The 14,708-nt window shown below is 45.3% G+C and overlaps 2 protein-coding genes across 3 annotated transcripts in view; one reads left to right on the top strand and one right to left on the bottom strand.

Moving 5' to 3' along the window:
• The window catches only part of LOC137506013 (tyrosine-protein phosphatase non-receptor type 9-like), a 122,950-nt gene that overhangs the window by 92,101 nt on the left and 16,141 nt on the right, over positions 1–14,708 (top strand). The window lies entirely within an intron of this gene.
• Positions 6,917–14,708, bottom strand: part of ANXA3 (annexin A3) — a 65,828-nt gene continuing 58,036 nt past the window's right edge. The window contains exons 10-13 of the mRNA XM_068233570.1: positions 11,991–12,086; positions 11,583–11,641; positions 7,972–8,094; positions 6,917–7,082 (exon numbers count right to left, since the gene is read on the bottom strand). Of these exons, the coding sequence (XP_068089671.1) occupies positions 7,023–7,082; positions 7,972–8,094; positions 11,583–11,641; positions 11,991–12,086 (338 nt within the window). The 3' untranslated portion in view covers positions 6,917–7,022. The remainder of the gene's footprint in view (positions 7,083–7,971; positions 8,095–11,582; positions 11,642–11,990; positions 12,087–14,708) is intronic.

The following is a 14,708-nucleotide window of genomic DNA, read 5'->3' as shown; positions in this document are numbered from 1 at the left end:
ACCTTTGTGGGTGATGAGGCGTTCGCTTTATCCAGACATGTAATGCGCCCATACTCAGCCACTCACTTGAATGACCGGACAAGACATTTTAATTACCGGTTAAGTATGGCCAGACGAATGGTGGAATACAGTTTTGGCATTTTGGCTAACAAATGGAGGGTGCTGCATACAGCAATCCAGTTGAAAGTGGAAAATGCGGTGTCTGTGGTCAAAGCTGCATGCATCCTTCACAATGTCGTGATAGAAAAAGAAGGAATCTCGGTGGATGAAGTGAATGCACTTCAGGTTCCACCGCTAAGTGGCATCACTTGGAGTGGAGGTCAGCACACGAATGAGGCAATCCGTAATCGCGACTGTATGTCGCATTTCTTCCAAAGACCAGCTGGGAGATTGTAGACCTAAATGCATTATTTTCAGGCTTTCTACAAATAAAATGTTCTAACGTAACACTGTTTTTGACTGCTTGAGTGAAAGCTCAAACACATTCATATACATCATGCTTCTTGGTGCTCGGGTAATTTGACGTTACATTAAGGCACATTTCAACAATAATGACATCAACCTATGTACGTATACAAACTGTAACCCCATAGCACAAATGCTAGGCATACATGACATCTGCCGGAATTGCGTGTATTAGGCAACGTGCGCCACATGCAGTGCGTGATCATCCCCCAGTTGTCGACTGCAGAACCGATGGGTTGTGAATTTGTTGGACTTCATAATAAATTTTGCAGGCACATCTATGTTACTCCCCTACATGAGTCACCTACAATTGGGGGGGGGGAGGGTTGAATGTTACACCCAGGGTACGATCTGCAGTGTGACTGTACAGTGGCCTGTGGCAAGGACGAGGCAAGCACCTGGCATTCACATTATGGGCCGTTACTCATATAAAACAATCACAATACTCACAAAACATATTACAAGTGCACAGATCAACACTCACCTTCCACTTTTTTTTGGACGATGACAAGTCCTCCCAATCCGGAGTGAATTCCTCTGCTATGTTGTGCCATGTCCTCTTAATAAGTGCTTTGTCCTTATAGCCTGGCAGCCTTTTATCATATATAAAAGGATTTGCATGTACCAAGGCTACCAGGCTCTCTATACTGTATTCCATGGCTGCCAGACGTTTTGGAATACACACACAGGAAGTAGGAAAAAAAGGCCTTGCTTGTGTAGGTGTGTGGGTAATTGTGAAAAAAAAAAAATTGAAAAAAAAAACTTTATTGTAAGCGTTTTGGCATGCGAATTCGCATACAAATACGCATGGAAAAACCACATGCGATTTCCCTATCAAATACATTACATGCGATTCGCATGAATTCGCCTCGCAGGCAAAATCGTTGGCTCTTTTGTGCATTTTTTCTCCGCACCAAAAACGCAAAACAACAACGCAACAGTGGAAACAGGCCCATCCACTTACATTACATGTGCGAATCCGCATGCGTTGGACGCATGCGGATTCGCAATAGTGGGAACGAGCCTTAACATGGGTTTAGTCAAAAAGAATGTAGTGCGGTGTTATTGGTCTACACACCCAATACATCACATGCCCATGTTCTCTGCCGCCATGTCCAGGTCACTACTTGAGAACATCCTGCACTTCAGTGCCAATACAACCTGTCATCTAAGAGACCACCCTGCTTATGACCAGTTCCACAGAATGCAGCCCCTCATAGACCACCTGTCATCAATTTTCAGATGCTTATACCCTTCAACAATCATTTTGAGGCATTTGGTTTCTAGACTACTCAGTTTTGAGCCCCTAAAATGCCAGGGCAGTATAGAAACCCCACAAGTGACCCCATTTTAGAAAGAAGACACCCCAAGGTATTCCGTTAGGTGTATGTTCATAGATTTTTTTGTCACAAGTTAGTGGAAGACACTTTGTGAAAAAAACCCAAAAATAAAGTTCTGCTAACTTGTGACAAATCAAATCTATGAACTCGCCATACTCCTAACAGAATACCTTGGGGTGTTCTTTCTAAAATGGGGTCACTTGTGGAGTTCCTAAACTGCCCTGGCATTTTAGGGGGCCCTAAACCGTGAGGAGTAGTCTGGAAATCAAATGCCTCAAAATGACCTGTGAAATCCTAAAGGTACTCATAGGACTTTACTTTAGGCCCCTTATGCTGCAAAAGTGTCACATGTGGTATCGCCGTACTCAGTAGTATATGTTTTGGAGTGTATTTTTACACATACCCATGCTGGGTGGGAGAAATATCTCTAAATGGGCAATTGTGTGTGTAAAAAAAAAAAAACATTTGCAGAGATTTCTCCCACCCAGCATGGGTATGTGTAAAAATACACCCCAAAACATACTACTTCTCCTGGGTACGCCAATACCACGTGTGACACTTTTTTGCAGCCTAGGTGCGCTAAGGGGCCTAAAGTCCTATGAGAACCTTTAGGCTTTACAGGGGTGCTTACACTTTAGCACCCCCAAAATGCCAAGACAGTAAACACCACAAATGACCCCATTTTGGAAAGTAGACACCCCAAAGTATTCAGAGGGGCATGGTGAGTCTGTGGCAGATTTTATTTTTTTGTCACAAGTTAGCAGAAATGGAAACTTTAGTTTTTTTGTCAGTGTCATTTTCCACTAACCTGTGACAAAATAAAATCTTCTATGAACTCACTATGCCTCTTGGTGAATACTTTGGAATGTCTTCTTTCCAAAATAGGGTCATTTGGGGGGTGTTTACACTATCCTGGAATTCTAGCACCTCATGAAACATGACAGGTGCTCAGAAAAGTCAGATGCTTCAAAATGGGAAAATTCACTTTTTGCACCATAGTTTGTAAACGCTATATCTTTAACCCAAACCAAATATACACTTATTGGATTTTTTTTTATCAGACATGTAGCACGATAAATGTGGACACATTTATATAGAAATTTTACTTTGGTTGCAAAATGTCAGCACAGAAAGTTAAATTTTTTTTTTTTTAAATTCATGCCTTTGAGGACTATAATAAAACCTAAAAAAAAAAACAACACAGCAGCAATCAAATACCACCAAAAGAAAGCTGTATTAGTGAAAAGAAAAGGAGGTAAAGTTAATTCTCCAATTGGCGGGAGCAGTGCGGCAGCCCCAGTACCGCTCCACGCCGATTGGCGTGAACGGTTGTCTATGAAGCTAGCAGGACATCGTGCATTCGCTGCGCGCCTCTCCTGCTCAGGGGGCAGAGTTCCACCCCACCTTTAGTCTCCGATCGGCGATCGCCACTCGGGAGACTTAGACGGCGGTTCCGTCTAATTGCCTTGTACAGCGCTGCGATCTGTAGCAGCGCTGTACTGGGGACAGCCATGTGACAAGGCTGTCCCCACTGGAGATGCGGAAGTGATCCGCTGTCATAGGCTGAAGCCTATGACAGCCGATAATGCTGATTGGTGGGGGGGGGGGGGGGAAGGGAGTGGGGTAAAGTAAAAGAAGAGAAATTTAAAAAAAAAAGTAAAATAAATATTTATAAAAACACTAGGGGGGGGGGGGGTGATCAGACCCCACCAACAGAGAGCTCTGTTGGTGGGGAGGAATCACTTGTGTGCTGAGATATACGGTCTTGCAGCTTGGCCTTAAAGCTGCAGTGGTCAATTTTAAGAAAAAGTGCCTGGTCTTTGGGGGGGGGGGGGGGGGTTTAACACTACGGTCCACAAGTGGTTGAAGTCAATAGGAACCGAATAACAACAACAACAAGAAATCAGCCAGATATTTGCCTAAAGAGAGGGAAGGCTATGAGTACTACTGAATCTTTCTGCTCCTCTCCTGGCCCCCTACATTTGAATCCCCCTGGCTTGGGAGAATTTGGCTCCCACAGAGAGGCTGCTCCATGCTGTGCACGTGCGAGAGAGGGTGCGCAGTCCTGTCTTCAGGAGAACTCAGGCTCCCAACGCCTCCTTCGGCAGTAAGTGACCGAGGAGCCAGTGCTGGAACAGGGACAGAGAGAGGATCGGGAAGGCTCTGTAGTCTATAGGTCCCAGAGCCTTCCCTCTATTTACGTAAGTATCTGGCTTTTTTTATGGCGAAACGCATTTGATTCTCTCAAGTTTGATCTCTGCCTTAACCTGTTTACGACCGCGTCACGCCAATGGGCCCCAGGACCCAGTAACGCCGATTGGCGTAAAGTCCTGGGGCTGTAATTTGCATGAGATCGCGCACGTTGCGCGTGCATCTCATGCTCGAGCAGAGCTCCGCCCCCTCAGTCTCCGAGCGACTATTGTCACTCGGGAGACTGTTAGACGGCGTGATCGCCGTCTATTTACACTGTGCAGCGCTGCAATCAGCAGCAATTGCTGCACTGGGGACAGCCATGTGTCACGGCTGTCCCCCTGGGGGACAAGAGAGCGATCGGCTCATAGGCAGAAGCCTGACAGCCGATTGCCGTAATTGGCCGGCTGTGGGGAGGAAGGGAGGGAAGGAAGGGTTTTTAAGAGACGGTAAAAAAAACCAAAAACGAACAATTATTTAAAAAAAAAAAAATATGGGGGGAGAGCGATCAGACCCCACCACCAGAAAGCTGTTGATGGGGAGAAAAGGGGGGGGAAATCACATGTGTGCTGTGTTGTGTGGCCCTGCAGCTTGGCCTTAAAGCTGCAGTGGCCAATTTTACTAAAAAATGGCCTTGTCACTGTGGAGGGGGGGGGGGGGTTTAGCCCTGCAGTCCTCAAGAGGTTAAAGGGATCCTAAACTGAGAAGGATATGGATTTTTCATTTTAAAAATGCCAGTTGCCTGACTCTCCTGCTGATACTGTGTCTCTAATACTTTTAGCCACAGCCCCTGAACAAGCATGCAGATCAGGTGTCCTAACTGAAGTCAGACTGGATTAGCAGCATGTGTGATTCAGCCACTACTGGAGCTAAATAGATCAGCAGGACTGCCAGGCAACTGGTATTATTTAAAAGGAAACATCTGTATCCCTCAGTTTAGGGTTTCCCTTAAAATCTCTATGCAAACAAACATTCCAGAAACAATTGCAAATAGGTTAGAGACAATTGTTTTCACCCAACACTATTGGAAATCACGGTTTGGAAAATAATCCAATTTGTCCAAGGTAGGACCAGCTGGCTTTTACACTTAAAATAACATTTTTTTCAGGGGGGGGGGGGGGGATGCACAGAGAGCTATAGGTGCTCCAGTATAGACAGCCAGGTACAGGTGGTGCCCCAGTGTAGGTAGCAAGCCAATAGGTTCCCCAGTATAATCTTATGCAGACTCCTCTCGCTGGGCTATCCTCTCGATGCATCTTCCCACTATGGTTACTTCCGGCAGCAACTCACTGATGTCATAAGAGACTACTGGGTAACCATGGCAACAGGACGCGAGGGAGAGCCCGGTGATGGCCCCGTTCCTGCATGGACTCCTAAGTAAGTTGCCGCTCCCATGCCCCGAGCCTGCCCGAAACTGACTCTCCTGGGGGTGAAAGCCGCCATTCTGGGGGACCTCCTGACAGCTGCCAATGTACCCCCAGGGGTCCACAGACCCCATATTGAGAACCACTGTACTACATACTTCATTAAAATAGATGTCAGAGTAAATTTGTTACAGGGGCTAGGATGTGTGCACCGACTGCTCCCACAAACATGTTTAGGCCACTTCTGGATCTTTATCAGTGATGGGCGTAGTTACCTGTATGTCACTAATTAACACATTAAAGAAGGAAGATTAGCTATACTATGCCAGGGAAAGAAACACACGTACTTGCTTAAAGGGAAGATCCACGGTGGGGGGGGGGGGGGGGGGGAAATAAAAATGCACATCCACTTACCTGGGGCTTCCTCCAGCCCGTGGCAGGCAGGACGTGCCCTCGCCGCCGCTCCGTAGACTCCCAGTGGCGCACCCGACCTGGCCAGGCCAGCTGTCAGGTCGGGCTCTTCTGCGCTCCAAAATGCACCTCACGTGGGCACGCTGAACTACTGCATCTGCGCAGTACAGGCCGGAGGACATCTGATAGAGCGCAGAAGAGCCTAACCTGGCAGCCGGCCTGGCCAGGTCGGATGCGCCACCGGCAGCCTGCGGAGCGGCGGTGAGGGCACATCCTGCCTGCCATAGGCTGGAGGAAGCCCCAGGTAAGTGTATGTGCATTTTTATTTATTTTTTTTTCTCCCCACCGTGAACCTTCCTTTTAACTTACACAACATGTTTTGTACTGTCCACATTTTGGTTTCAGTGAATTTTATATAGTAAATGAAGATAATTCTGTTCCTGGTGGAAACCATGGCTTTTGCCCACAGTTTGAGGCTAAATACTGATGTAATTACTTCCCTTAACTTTTTTCTTTTCTCCTCCAATCGCTGAGTCACCTCAGCCTAGCTTGTAAACACAAGTGAGCAGAAGAAGATCATGTTTCAGCTAGGCAGAGGAATATATTATAGATTAAAAGAACCCCCAGCATGCAACTGAATGACAATGGCTATTAAAGGGCCAGTGTGCCTAAAGTATAGGATAGTATAGTAAACAAGAAAAAAAAAGTAAACAGGAGCCCCTTATGGTGTAGTATGTTAGGGATGATGCGTCTGCTGAACAAACAAATTAATGCTACAAACAAGGGTTGCAAGACCAGCAACCACAGTATAAAAGCAGTTGATGGGTGGCTACAGAGCAGCAAGGGGACGTACACTGGGTGGGAAAGGGGTGGCAGCTGGGATGAATTGGGCATTTACAGACGGAAGACTGCCTTTTCCTCCTCGCTCATATTCTATGGACTGCCCAGTAATAATTGAAATAATGATTGTGGGACCGCAGATAGCCAAGGTGAGTGCTGTGAGCTATGTCCCGGCACTAACTACAAAGCTGTATGTTTTATTGCAGTGAAGTGTACTCCGCGCATTCTACAACTATACTGGACATTTTGACTACAGTTTACAAATGAAGCTAAAAGCACACATCTGTGAACTACAGAAAGCAAAACTAGTTTAAGGCAATAGGTTTATTTAGCAGCTGTTCTAGAGGTACATGTTAGACAAAATTCCATAGCCATTCTTCAAATCTGAAACATTTTGGCCCCTTCTCTTCGTTTAGTCATCACCTCCACAGAGCCTCAGCAGGGCAGCCTCATAGTCCCCAGAAGTATCAGACTGTCAAGCACAAAATAAAAGTATTGTTATTGGTGGCATGTTTATAGGATACCTTATATATAACTAACTAGTAATCCCCCACCCAAGCACAGTAGCTGCATAATAAAACTGCCTTTTAGATATATAGATAAGTCATGCCTTTTAATAAAGACTCAAAAATATGCTACGAGACAATGTGGCCCAGTTCATCTTCCACTTTCCTACCAAACATATCAAATAAATGATTTCAGATAAGTGAAAATCAGCCTTTGAATGCGATTAAAGAATCAAGAAGTTTTGGCCGATTTTTTGTGTGTGTAAATTACAGTACCAGTACAGTTTATCACCTAATATTTGTCTGAGGGCTCATTTCCACCCTCGTTCATATCATACGCGCTTCCATGCGCATTTGGAAGCGCATATGATGTGCTGAAATTTAAGAACGGCAGAAGGGCATAGACAGCCCTTCTACCGTTCACATCTACTGCGCTTCGCAGCAGTACGATGTGCTAGGAAACACTTGCGTACTACTGCTTGCATTTTGCCCGCAAGTGCAGAGCTGATCTCATCACTGTCAATGGATGGGATCACTGGCGCAGATGGCATGTGATCGTACGGCTTGTTGCTTTCCGTTAGCACGGCCATCTGTGCTGAAGAGATGTGAACGAGGCCTAAGTGCACTTCTGTCCGCTTTTTATCAGCGCATCAATGTTACAGATTGATATCAATAGAAAAGTGGACAGAAGCACATAGATGGAAACAAGGCCTAATCTTACCATACACTATAGAAAGTAAAGTATGAGGAATTATGAACTCCAATCTCACACTGCAATTATAGCCACACACAAGAGGTGGAGTTGAAAAAGTGGAATTTCACTTTAGCCCTGTCTTTCCTGTCAGTATAACAAACCTTTATTGCTGAATATAGGGATTCCCCAGCAAGTTTCTTATACTCGGCACGGATATCCAACATATCAATTTCTGATCTGGAAACCAGAATTCTTGTAAGAGTAAATTCATCTGTTCCTGCACCCTGTAATGCAAAACAATGGATGACAGTTCAATAAAGCAATTACAATGTTTGTGACAATTGCCCACAAATCACATACAACATCTGCTTCTTAGGCCCTATTCAGTGACAGCTGAACTGTGCGCTTGTTAGGCAGTTAGTTCAATCTTACTGCTGTAAATTCATACAGCTGAATGGCAGTGTTTGTAAACACCAAGCAGGTCATCATTTGACATGTAGTGCCGTTACCTGGCAGCAAAAAAAAAAAAAAAAAAAGTGACTTGTTACGCCTGAGCACATGGCTATGGCTGTGTTCAGGTGCAACTCCATATGGCTGCCTTTCAAAAGCCCATGCTGAGCCCACCTGGCTACCAACCTGTAATACTGAGATGTGTTTGGGGTGTGTGTATCTAGCTACCTATACTGGGGTGAGACAACACACCTGGCTACCTATGCGAGGGCAGTGGGCACATCTGGCTACCTATACATAAGACAAAGACTCAAACCAATTTAGAGTTGCAACCACTTAGGGCGCTCTCCATGAGCAACCAGAAATATTAGGGAGCATTTGGCCACCTGTGCGGGGAAGGGGGGCAGACATCTGGCTACCTATATTTACTACCAATACTGGGGGGGGAGGAGGCTATCAAATACAGTACTGAGGGTACCTCTAGCCATCTATATGGGGGGTGTCACATCTAGCTACGAATACTGGAAGGGGGCACATCTGGCTACCTATACTGGGGGTACCTATAGCTACCTATGGGGGGGGGGGGGACGGGACTTCAAGCTACCTATACTTGAGGGGAACCTCTGGCTTCCTTATACTGGCGTGATTTCTAACTATACCCTTGCCTGTTGCCAATTATGCTTGTTATTATAACTATCAGAGCTCAGCATCCAACATCATAAATGATCCATTGTGGTTGAGAAAGTGACATTTCCCCATCTGTGAATTGAACTGCCATGAAACTTTGCAATGCTGTGCCCACATATGGTTGCCAAGATCTTTGATTAGTAGAACAGTTACTAGCAGGTTTTCTTGCATTAGGAACATCAGTTTCTGATTCATAAAGTGGCAAATAAAGATTCAGGATACTGTACCTAGAGGGTAGTCGGTTGCTAATGAGAATATAGTGAATATAAAGGCCCAGCATAAGAAAAACAACATTATGGGGGTTGCGGAGAATAGTAAAGCATGAGTGCAATTTTTATTTTGTGCTCAGAGGGTTCACCTTGGACATACTGTATACCTCTCTGAAAACTAACCCTCTTACTGATATTTAGAGGCCAGTGAAAGCACCATTACTGAAAGCTGGTTGGATGGAGCAAGATGTGATTAGATCAAGACATTCAAAAGAAATCTCAGACAGATACACTGATATGAAACTCAAAATTTTTATCTTTGCTCTAAAACATTAAACACGGCATAACACTAACAGAAAACTTCTGTATCATTGAAAGGCATAATAAGACCATACCATTGAGAGCAAATGAAGGGAAAGTTCTCCGCTACCCCCTGGATACAGGGGATACAGGCGATACAGGGGAAGCTTTTCTGCTTTTTATTCTCTGCACATTTAAAGACAATCTGATAACACTGGTGAGCTGCTTGGCAAATTACCTTAGGTGAAGTTTTATAAACCCTTCGGGCCCAAACACACTTGAAAGCGCAAAACGCCAGCGATTTCAGCAGTTCAGCAGAAAAAGAAAAAAAAAAAAAATCACTGAACACTGCGTCAATTTTTCTGCGACTGCGCTTAGCACTTCTATAGCACTTAAACGCTATTGCCGGAAAATCGCCTGAAAATGGTGCAGACGAAGAGTTTGCGTTTCGTGATTTGCGCAAATCGCCCAAGTAGGAACGGGCCCATAGGGTTTAATTACACTAGCGCTTTCAAAAGCGCTAGTGTTTAAGCGGTTTGCCGAAAACGACGGCAAAAACGCTCAAGTGTGAATGGGCCCTTCCAGCGATTCCTTTCAGGCCTGGAAGCCACTAGGAGCTCTTTTCTAAGCACTTTGTGATTTGAAAAGTTCTTGCTAATGTAATGCTATGGGTGTGATCACACTAGAGGGATGTGATTTTATAAAAGTTCCCCATAGCATTACATAAGCAAGACTTTTTTCAAATCACTAACACTTAGTAAAGGCTTTTAATGGGTCTGAACCCTCACAGAGTCTGCTGTATGGTTTGCTTGGTGCACAAATGAGCCTCCAATCTGCTGACCACTGAATTACTTCCAGCTGAATTTTGATGCAGCTGAATGGCGGGGTCCACAAGCATGTAACACACAGTGTTGATTTGCCACACAGGATAGTAGGGAGATTACCTTTATCATAGATTATTTTATATTTGCAAACATGTTACACAGCTCTGTATTTATGCAAGACCATGTACAAGGATGTCCTTGATGTACATTGTGTGAATATTAACCGCTTGCCCTCCCCAGAGAGGAGTATCTATGTCCCTGCAAAACTGCACTTGAGCCCTCAGGGGCAAAGGTACCTGTCCCTCTCTGTTTACGATTGCACTGATTGGTGCATGGGAACCTATGTTTCCAAAGCCAATCCAAATGTCTAATATAGAATAAATGTTGCAACAATAATCATTAAATTGTAAATTAAAAACTCATTTCCTGCTGGCTGAAACGCAGCTGAAGTTGCATTCTAACCAGTCAAGAAAAATGTGTGGGGACATCTAGTGGGAAAAAAAAAAAAAAAAAAAAAAAAAAAAAGAAGAATTACAATAAAAATATTACAAAATAGGTTTGCTGTCAGGGATAGGCTTTTGAGTAATCACGAGTAATTACTTGTGATTCAAATGAGGGTTAATTGGGGCAGGTGTGCGGCAGGGATACAAGGGGCGATTTACCCATCATTCTGCCGTCCGCCCTGCTTTCCAAACAGCTTGAACGCATCCTATTGGTCATGCTGCAAGCCTCACACTGGCGCACTTCCTCCTTCCGGCTTGAAGAAGGAAGTGCGCCGGTGTGAGGCTTGCAACACGACCAAAAGGACGTGTGCAAGTTGTTTGGAACGCAGGGCAGACGGCGTGATTACTCAAAAACATTATGTTACTTTAGGGACTTAGCTTGTCAGGAGGGTATTTTAATGTTATTTATGCATAATTATTGACATAGTATAAAGAAGCACAAAACAGGAAAAAAAAACACCTTTATTTCCCAATAAAATATTGTCACCATACATTGTACTAGGGACATAATTTAAACGTAATAACCGGGACAAATGGGCAAATAAAATGTGTGGGTTTTAATTAAAGTGGCTTGTTTTATTTTGAAGCTACAAGGGCTGAAATTGAATCCTCATTTTGTTTTCTTATTCCCTTTAAAATGCATATCAAATAAAATAATTCTTAGCAGAACGTACCACTCAAAGAAAGCCTAATTTGTGGCAACTGTGTAGATCATTTAGGTATGATAAGTAGTGATACATTTATTGCCAAATTAATGGAAGCAGCACTAAAAGGTGCAGTAGTTAAAAAATAGCAATACCTTAATGCTTTTGTAGAGTCTTTCAGCAAAAAAAGCAGGAGTACTCCTTGCACATTTCACTGGGGGAGGAGAGAAACAACGTTAACATGACATTACAAAAAGTATAAACATTAGAAAACATTTCCAGACAAAAGAGGGGGGGGGGGCGAGTTAGAGCTGGATCTAAATTCCGAAGAGTAGCTGCCACATAAAATAGTACAAATCAAGGACAAACTCCCCCTATATAAATTTTGTTTCAAGAAAAAAAAAAAAAAAATTAATATCACTGACTAAAATGTGACAGTTTTGATTCTTGCTGCTGCACAGTCAGTTTCAAAGAATGAGGTTTCCATTTTACAACCCAGACAGGATTGTCAGCAATATCTTCTCCTTTGTGTAACAATGTACTTGGCAGAACTCAATTCTTACCTATAGCTAGGAGCAAATCTTCAAGGTGACCAGACATTTCACCTTCTATGCTCTCTTCCATGGTTTTGTTAGCAATGTTTTGATATTCAGCTAAGGCTGTATATAAAAAGAAGATCAAAGCATTTTACAACATTTTCCCAAGCTTAGGCAGGGTTTGAAATATGTTAAACAACAACAAGCACAATCCAAGTGGTGTATGATAAAGCATTGAAAGCAGAGAACTAACACAAAAGCCAGTTAAAGTAGGATGAAACTCAATTTCACCTATGGTCTAAAGCATTGACAGTATACAATAGCTAAACACATTTGACTGGCTCTCTAGTTACTGGAAGGGTTAACACAAACTTAATTTAGCTGCTGACAAAATTGGCCTCAATGACCAGATTGCTGGGAAGGGGCAACTATGGAACTATATATACTTAATTTTAAAGCAGGGGTACTTGACATTATTGAGCTATATGTGCCCAAGCTGTATGGATGTTCAGCTCTGTGAAAATATACTCTATGTAGGTACACTTTGCACCCCCATTTGGTCTGGATTTGTGTTTGGCTTTTAGAAACAAATTTGCATATTCAGTAGTGATGTATTATGAAAGAGCATTCTTGATCACAAAGCTAGATAATTTTAAATACCCTTTGAATCTGATTTCCAAAACATCTGTAGAGTCACATTTTCTTTAAGGTGTGTTTTTTTCCACTACTAGGAGTTTGTAGTCTTCTATAAGAAATCCTGTCAAGCTGCAATAGCCTGCAGCTTTAGGCCATAAACAATCCTGCGGAGATCCAAGTCTATTTGTGTTGTCATATCCTCCTACCATTTCTTTGACATAGCAGTATACTTACTATGAATATGTAGTATCTTCTGTTTTGCTTACGTACCCAACAAAAAAATTCTAAGCCATGTAAAATGGCCAATGACTGCTTAAAGAGGAGCTGTTAGGTATAAGGTCTCAGAGAAAAAAAACACATATCAGTAGCTAAATATTGGCTGTACTTACATTACATATGCATTTCACTGTCCACGTTTGGATTTCACAGAATTTTTATGTAGTATTTGCAGAGATTGATTCTCCTGACAGTTCATGGCAGGTTCCATCTTTGAGTGTCTTGTCTGAAGCCAATTGTGATGTAATATCCTCCCTTACCCTGCTTCCTGATTGTTTCTTTAGCCCTCCCAAGTCCCAACCCTCAGACACTCCCACCAGTCTCTGGTCTAACAGGGGCATATTGTCTGGCACTCAGCAGGGGTGGAGCGATCATGTCGGGGGGGTTGGGTTGCTTGCGATCTCGCTGTCATTTGGGGGGGGGCAGGGGGCGCAGACGATCACGTTGTCAGTCTGCAGGGGGGGGAGGGGGGTCGCGGGCGATCAGTCTGGGTGGGGGGCTAGTGCGGGCAATCGTGCTATCAGTCTGGGTGGGTGGGGGGGCTGGTGTGGGCACTCGCGCTGTTAGTCACGGGCCGGGGGTGGGCTGTCTTGTCAGTCACGGTGCAGGGGGGGTGGGGTGCGTACAATCGTGCTGTCATTCGTGGGGGGGGGGGGGGGGGAGGGGGGTTTGCGGGCGATCGCGCTGTCAGTGTGGGTGGGTGGGGGACTGGTGCGGGCGATCGCGCTGTCAGTCCCGGGGGGGGGGGGAGGGGGCCTGGGGGTTGCGGGGTATCGTCTTGTCAGTGGCGGTGAAGGGGCGGGGTTGCGTGCGACCGGGCTGTCATTCAGGGGGGCAGTGCTGGTGATCTTGATGTCATACGCTGGTGGGGTGCGGCGTGCGGGCGATCGTCATGTCATTCGCGGAGTGGTGCGGGCGATCGTGATGTCATTTGCAGGGGGGGGGAATCAGGCTTCGATGCTGGCGATCGTGAGGTCATTCGCAGGGGGGGGGGTGGTTTGCGGGCGATCGTGATGTCATTCGCAGGGGGGGGGCCATCGTAATGTCATTCGCAGGGGGGGGGGGCGATCGTAATGTCATTCGCAGGGGTGGGGGTGATCGTGATGTCATTTGTGGGGGGGGGTGCAGGCGATCGCGCTGTCAGTCCCGGGGGAGGGGTTTGCGTGAGGTCATTGGCGGGGGGGAGGGGTGCGGGAGTTTGTGCTGTCATTCGCAGGGTAGGAGGGCGATCGTGAGGTCATTCGCGCGGGGGGGGGGTTGGGTGCGGGCGATCGTGATGTCATTTGTGGGGGGATGCGGACGACCGCGCTGCCAGTCGGGTGGTGGGGGGTGTGGGGACAGATAGGTGGGGGTGCTAGCGATCGTGATGTCATTGGGGGGGAGCGGGCAATCGTGATGTCATTGCCGGGGGGGTGAGTGCGGGCGATTAGGATGTCATTCGCGGGGGGGTGGTGTGGGCGATCGTGATGACATTTGTGGGGGGGATGGTGCGGGCGATCGTTATGTCATTCGCAGGGAGGGGGGTGCGGTCGATCATGATGTCATTACAACCAACTCCTTATATACAAAAATGGCAGATAAAAACAATTGCGTGGATGGGGATGGAGGGAGAGAGAAAGCAGCCAATCAGGCTGCAGTAAATAATTAGGGCGGGATAGGGAAATTAAGGGGAGGACCAGGAAGGGCAGTAGGTAGAAGCAGCCCCAGCATGCTCTGCAACATCTGTTATGCGGCCTGCGGCTTCCTTAGCAGCCTGGGGATAAAGAGTATTGCTATTCAGCCAACAACAAAGTAAGAGATTTTTAACGCCAGTTTTGCCTTCCTTCTAAACTG

Source organism: Hyperolius riggenbachi, chromosome 1 (assembly GCF_040937935.1).
Source record: "Hyperolius riggenbachi isolate aHypRig1 chromosome 1, aHypRig1.pri, whole genome shotgun sequence".
Taxonomy (NCBI): Eukaryota; Metazoa; Chordata; class Amphibia; order Anura; family Hyperoliidae; genus Hyperolius; species Hyperolius riggenbachi.
This window is presented reverse-complemented; position numbering and strand designations above follow the sequence as displayed.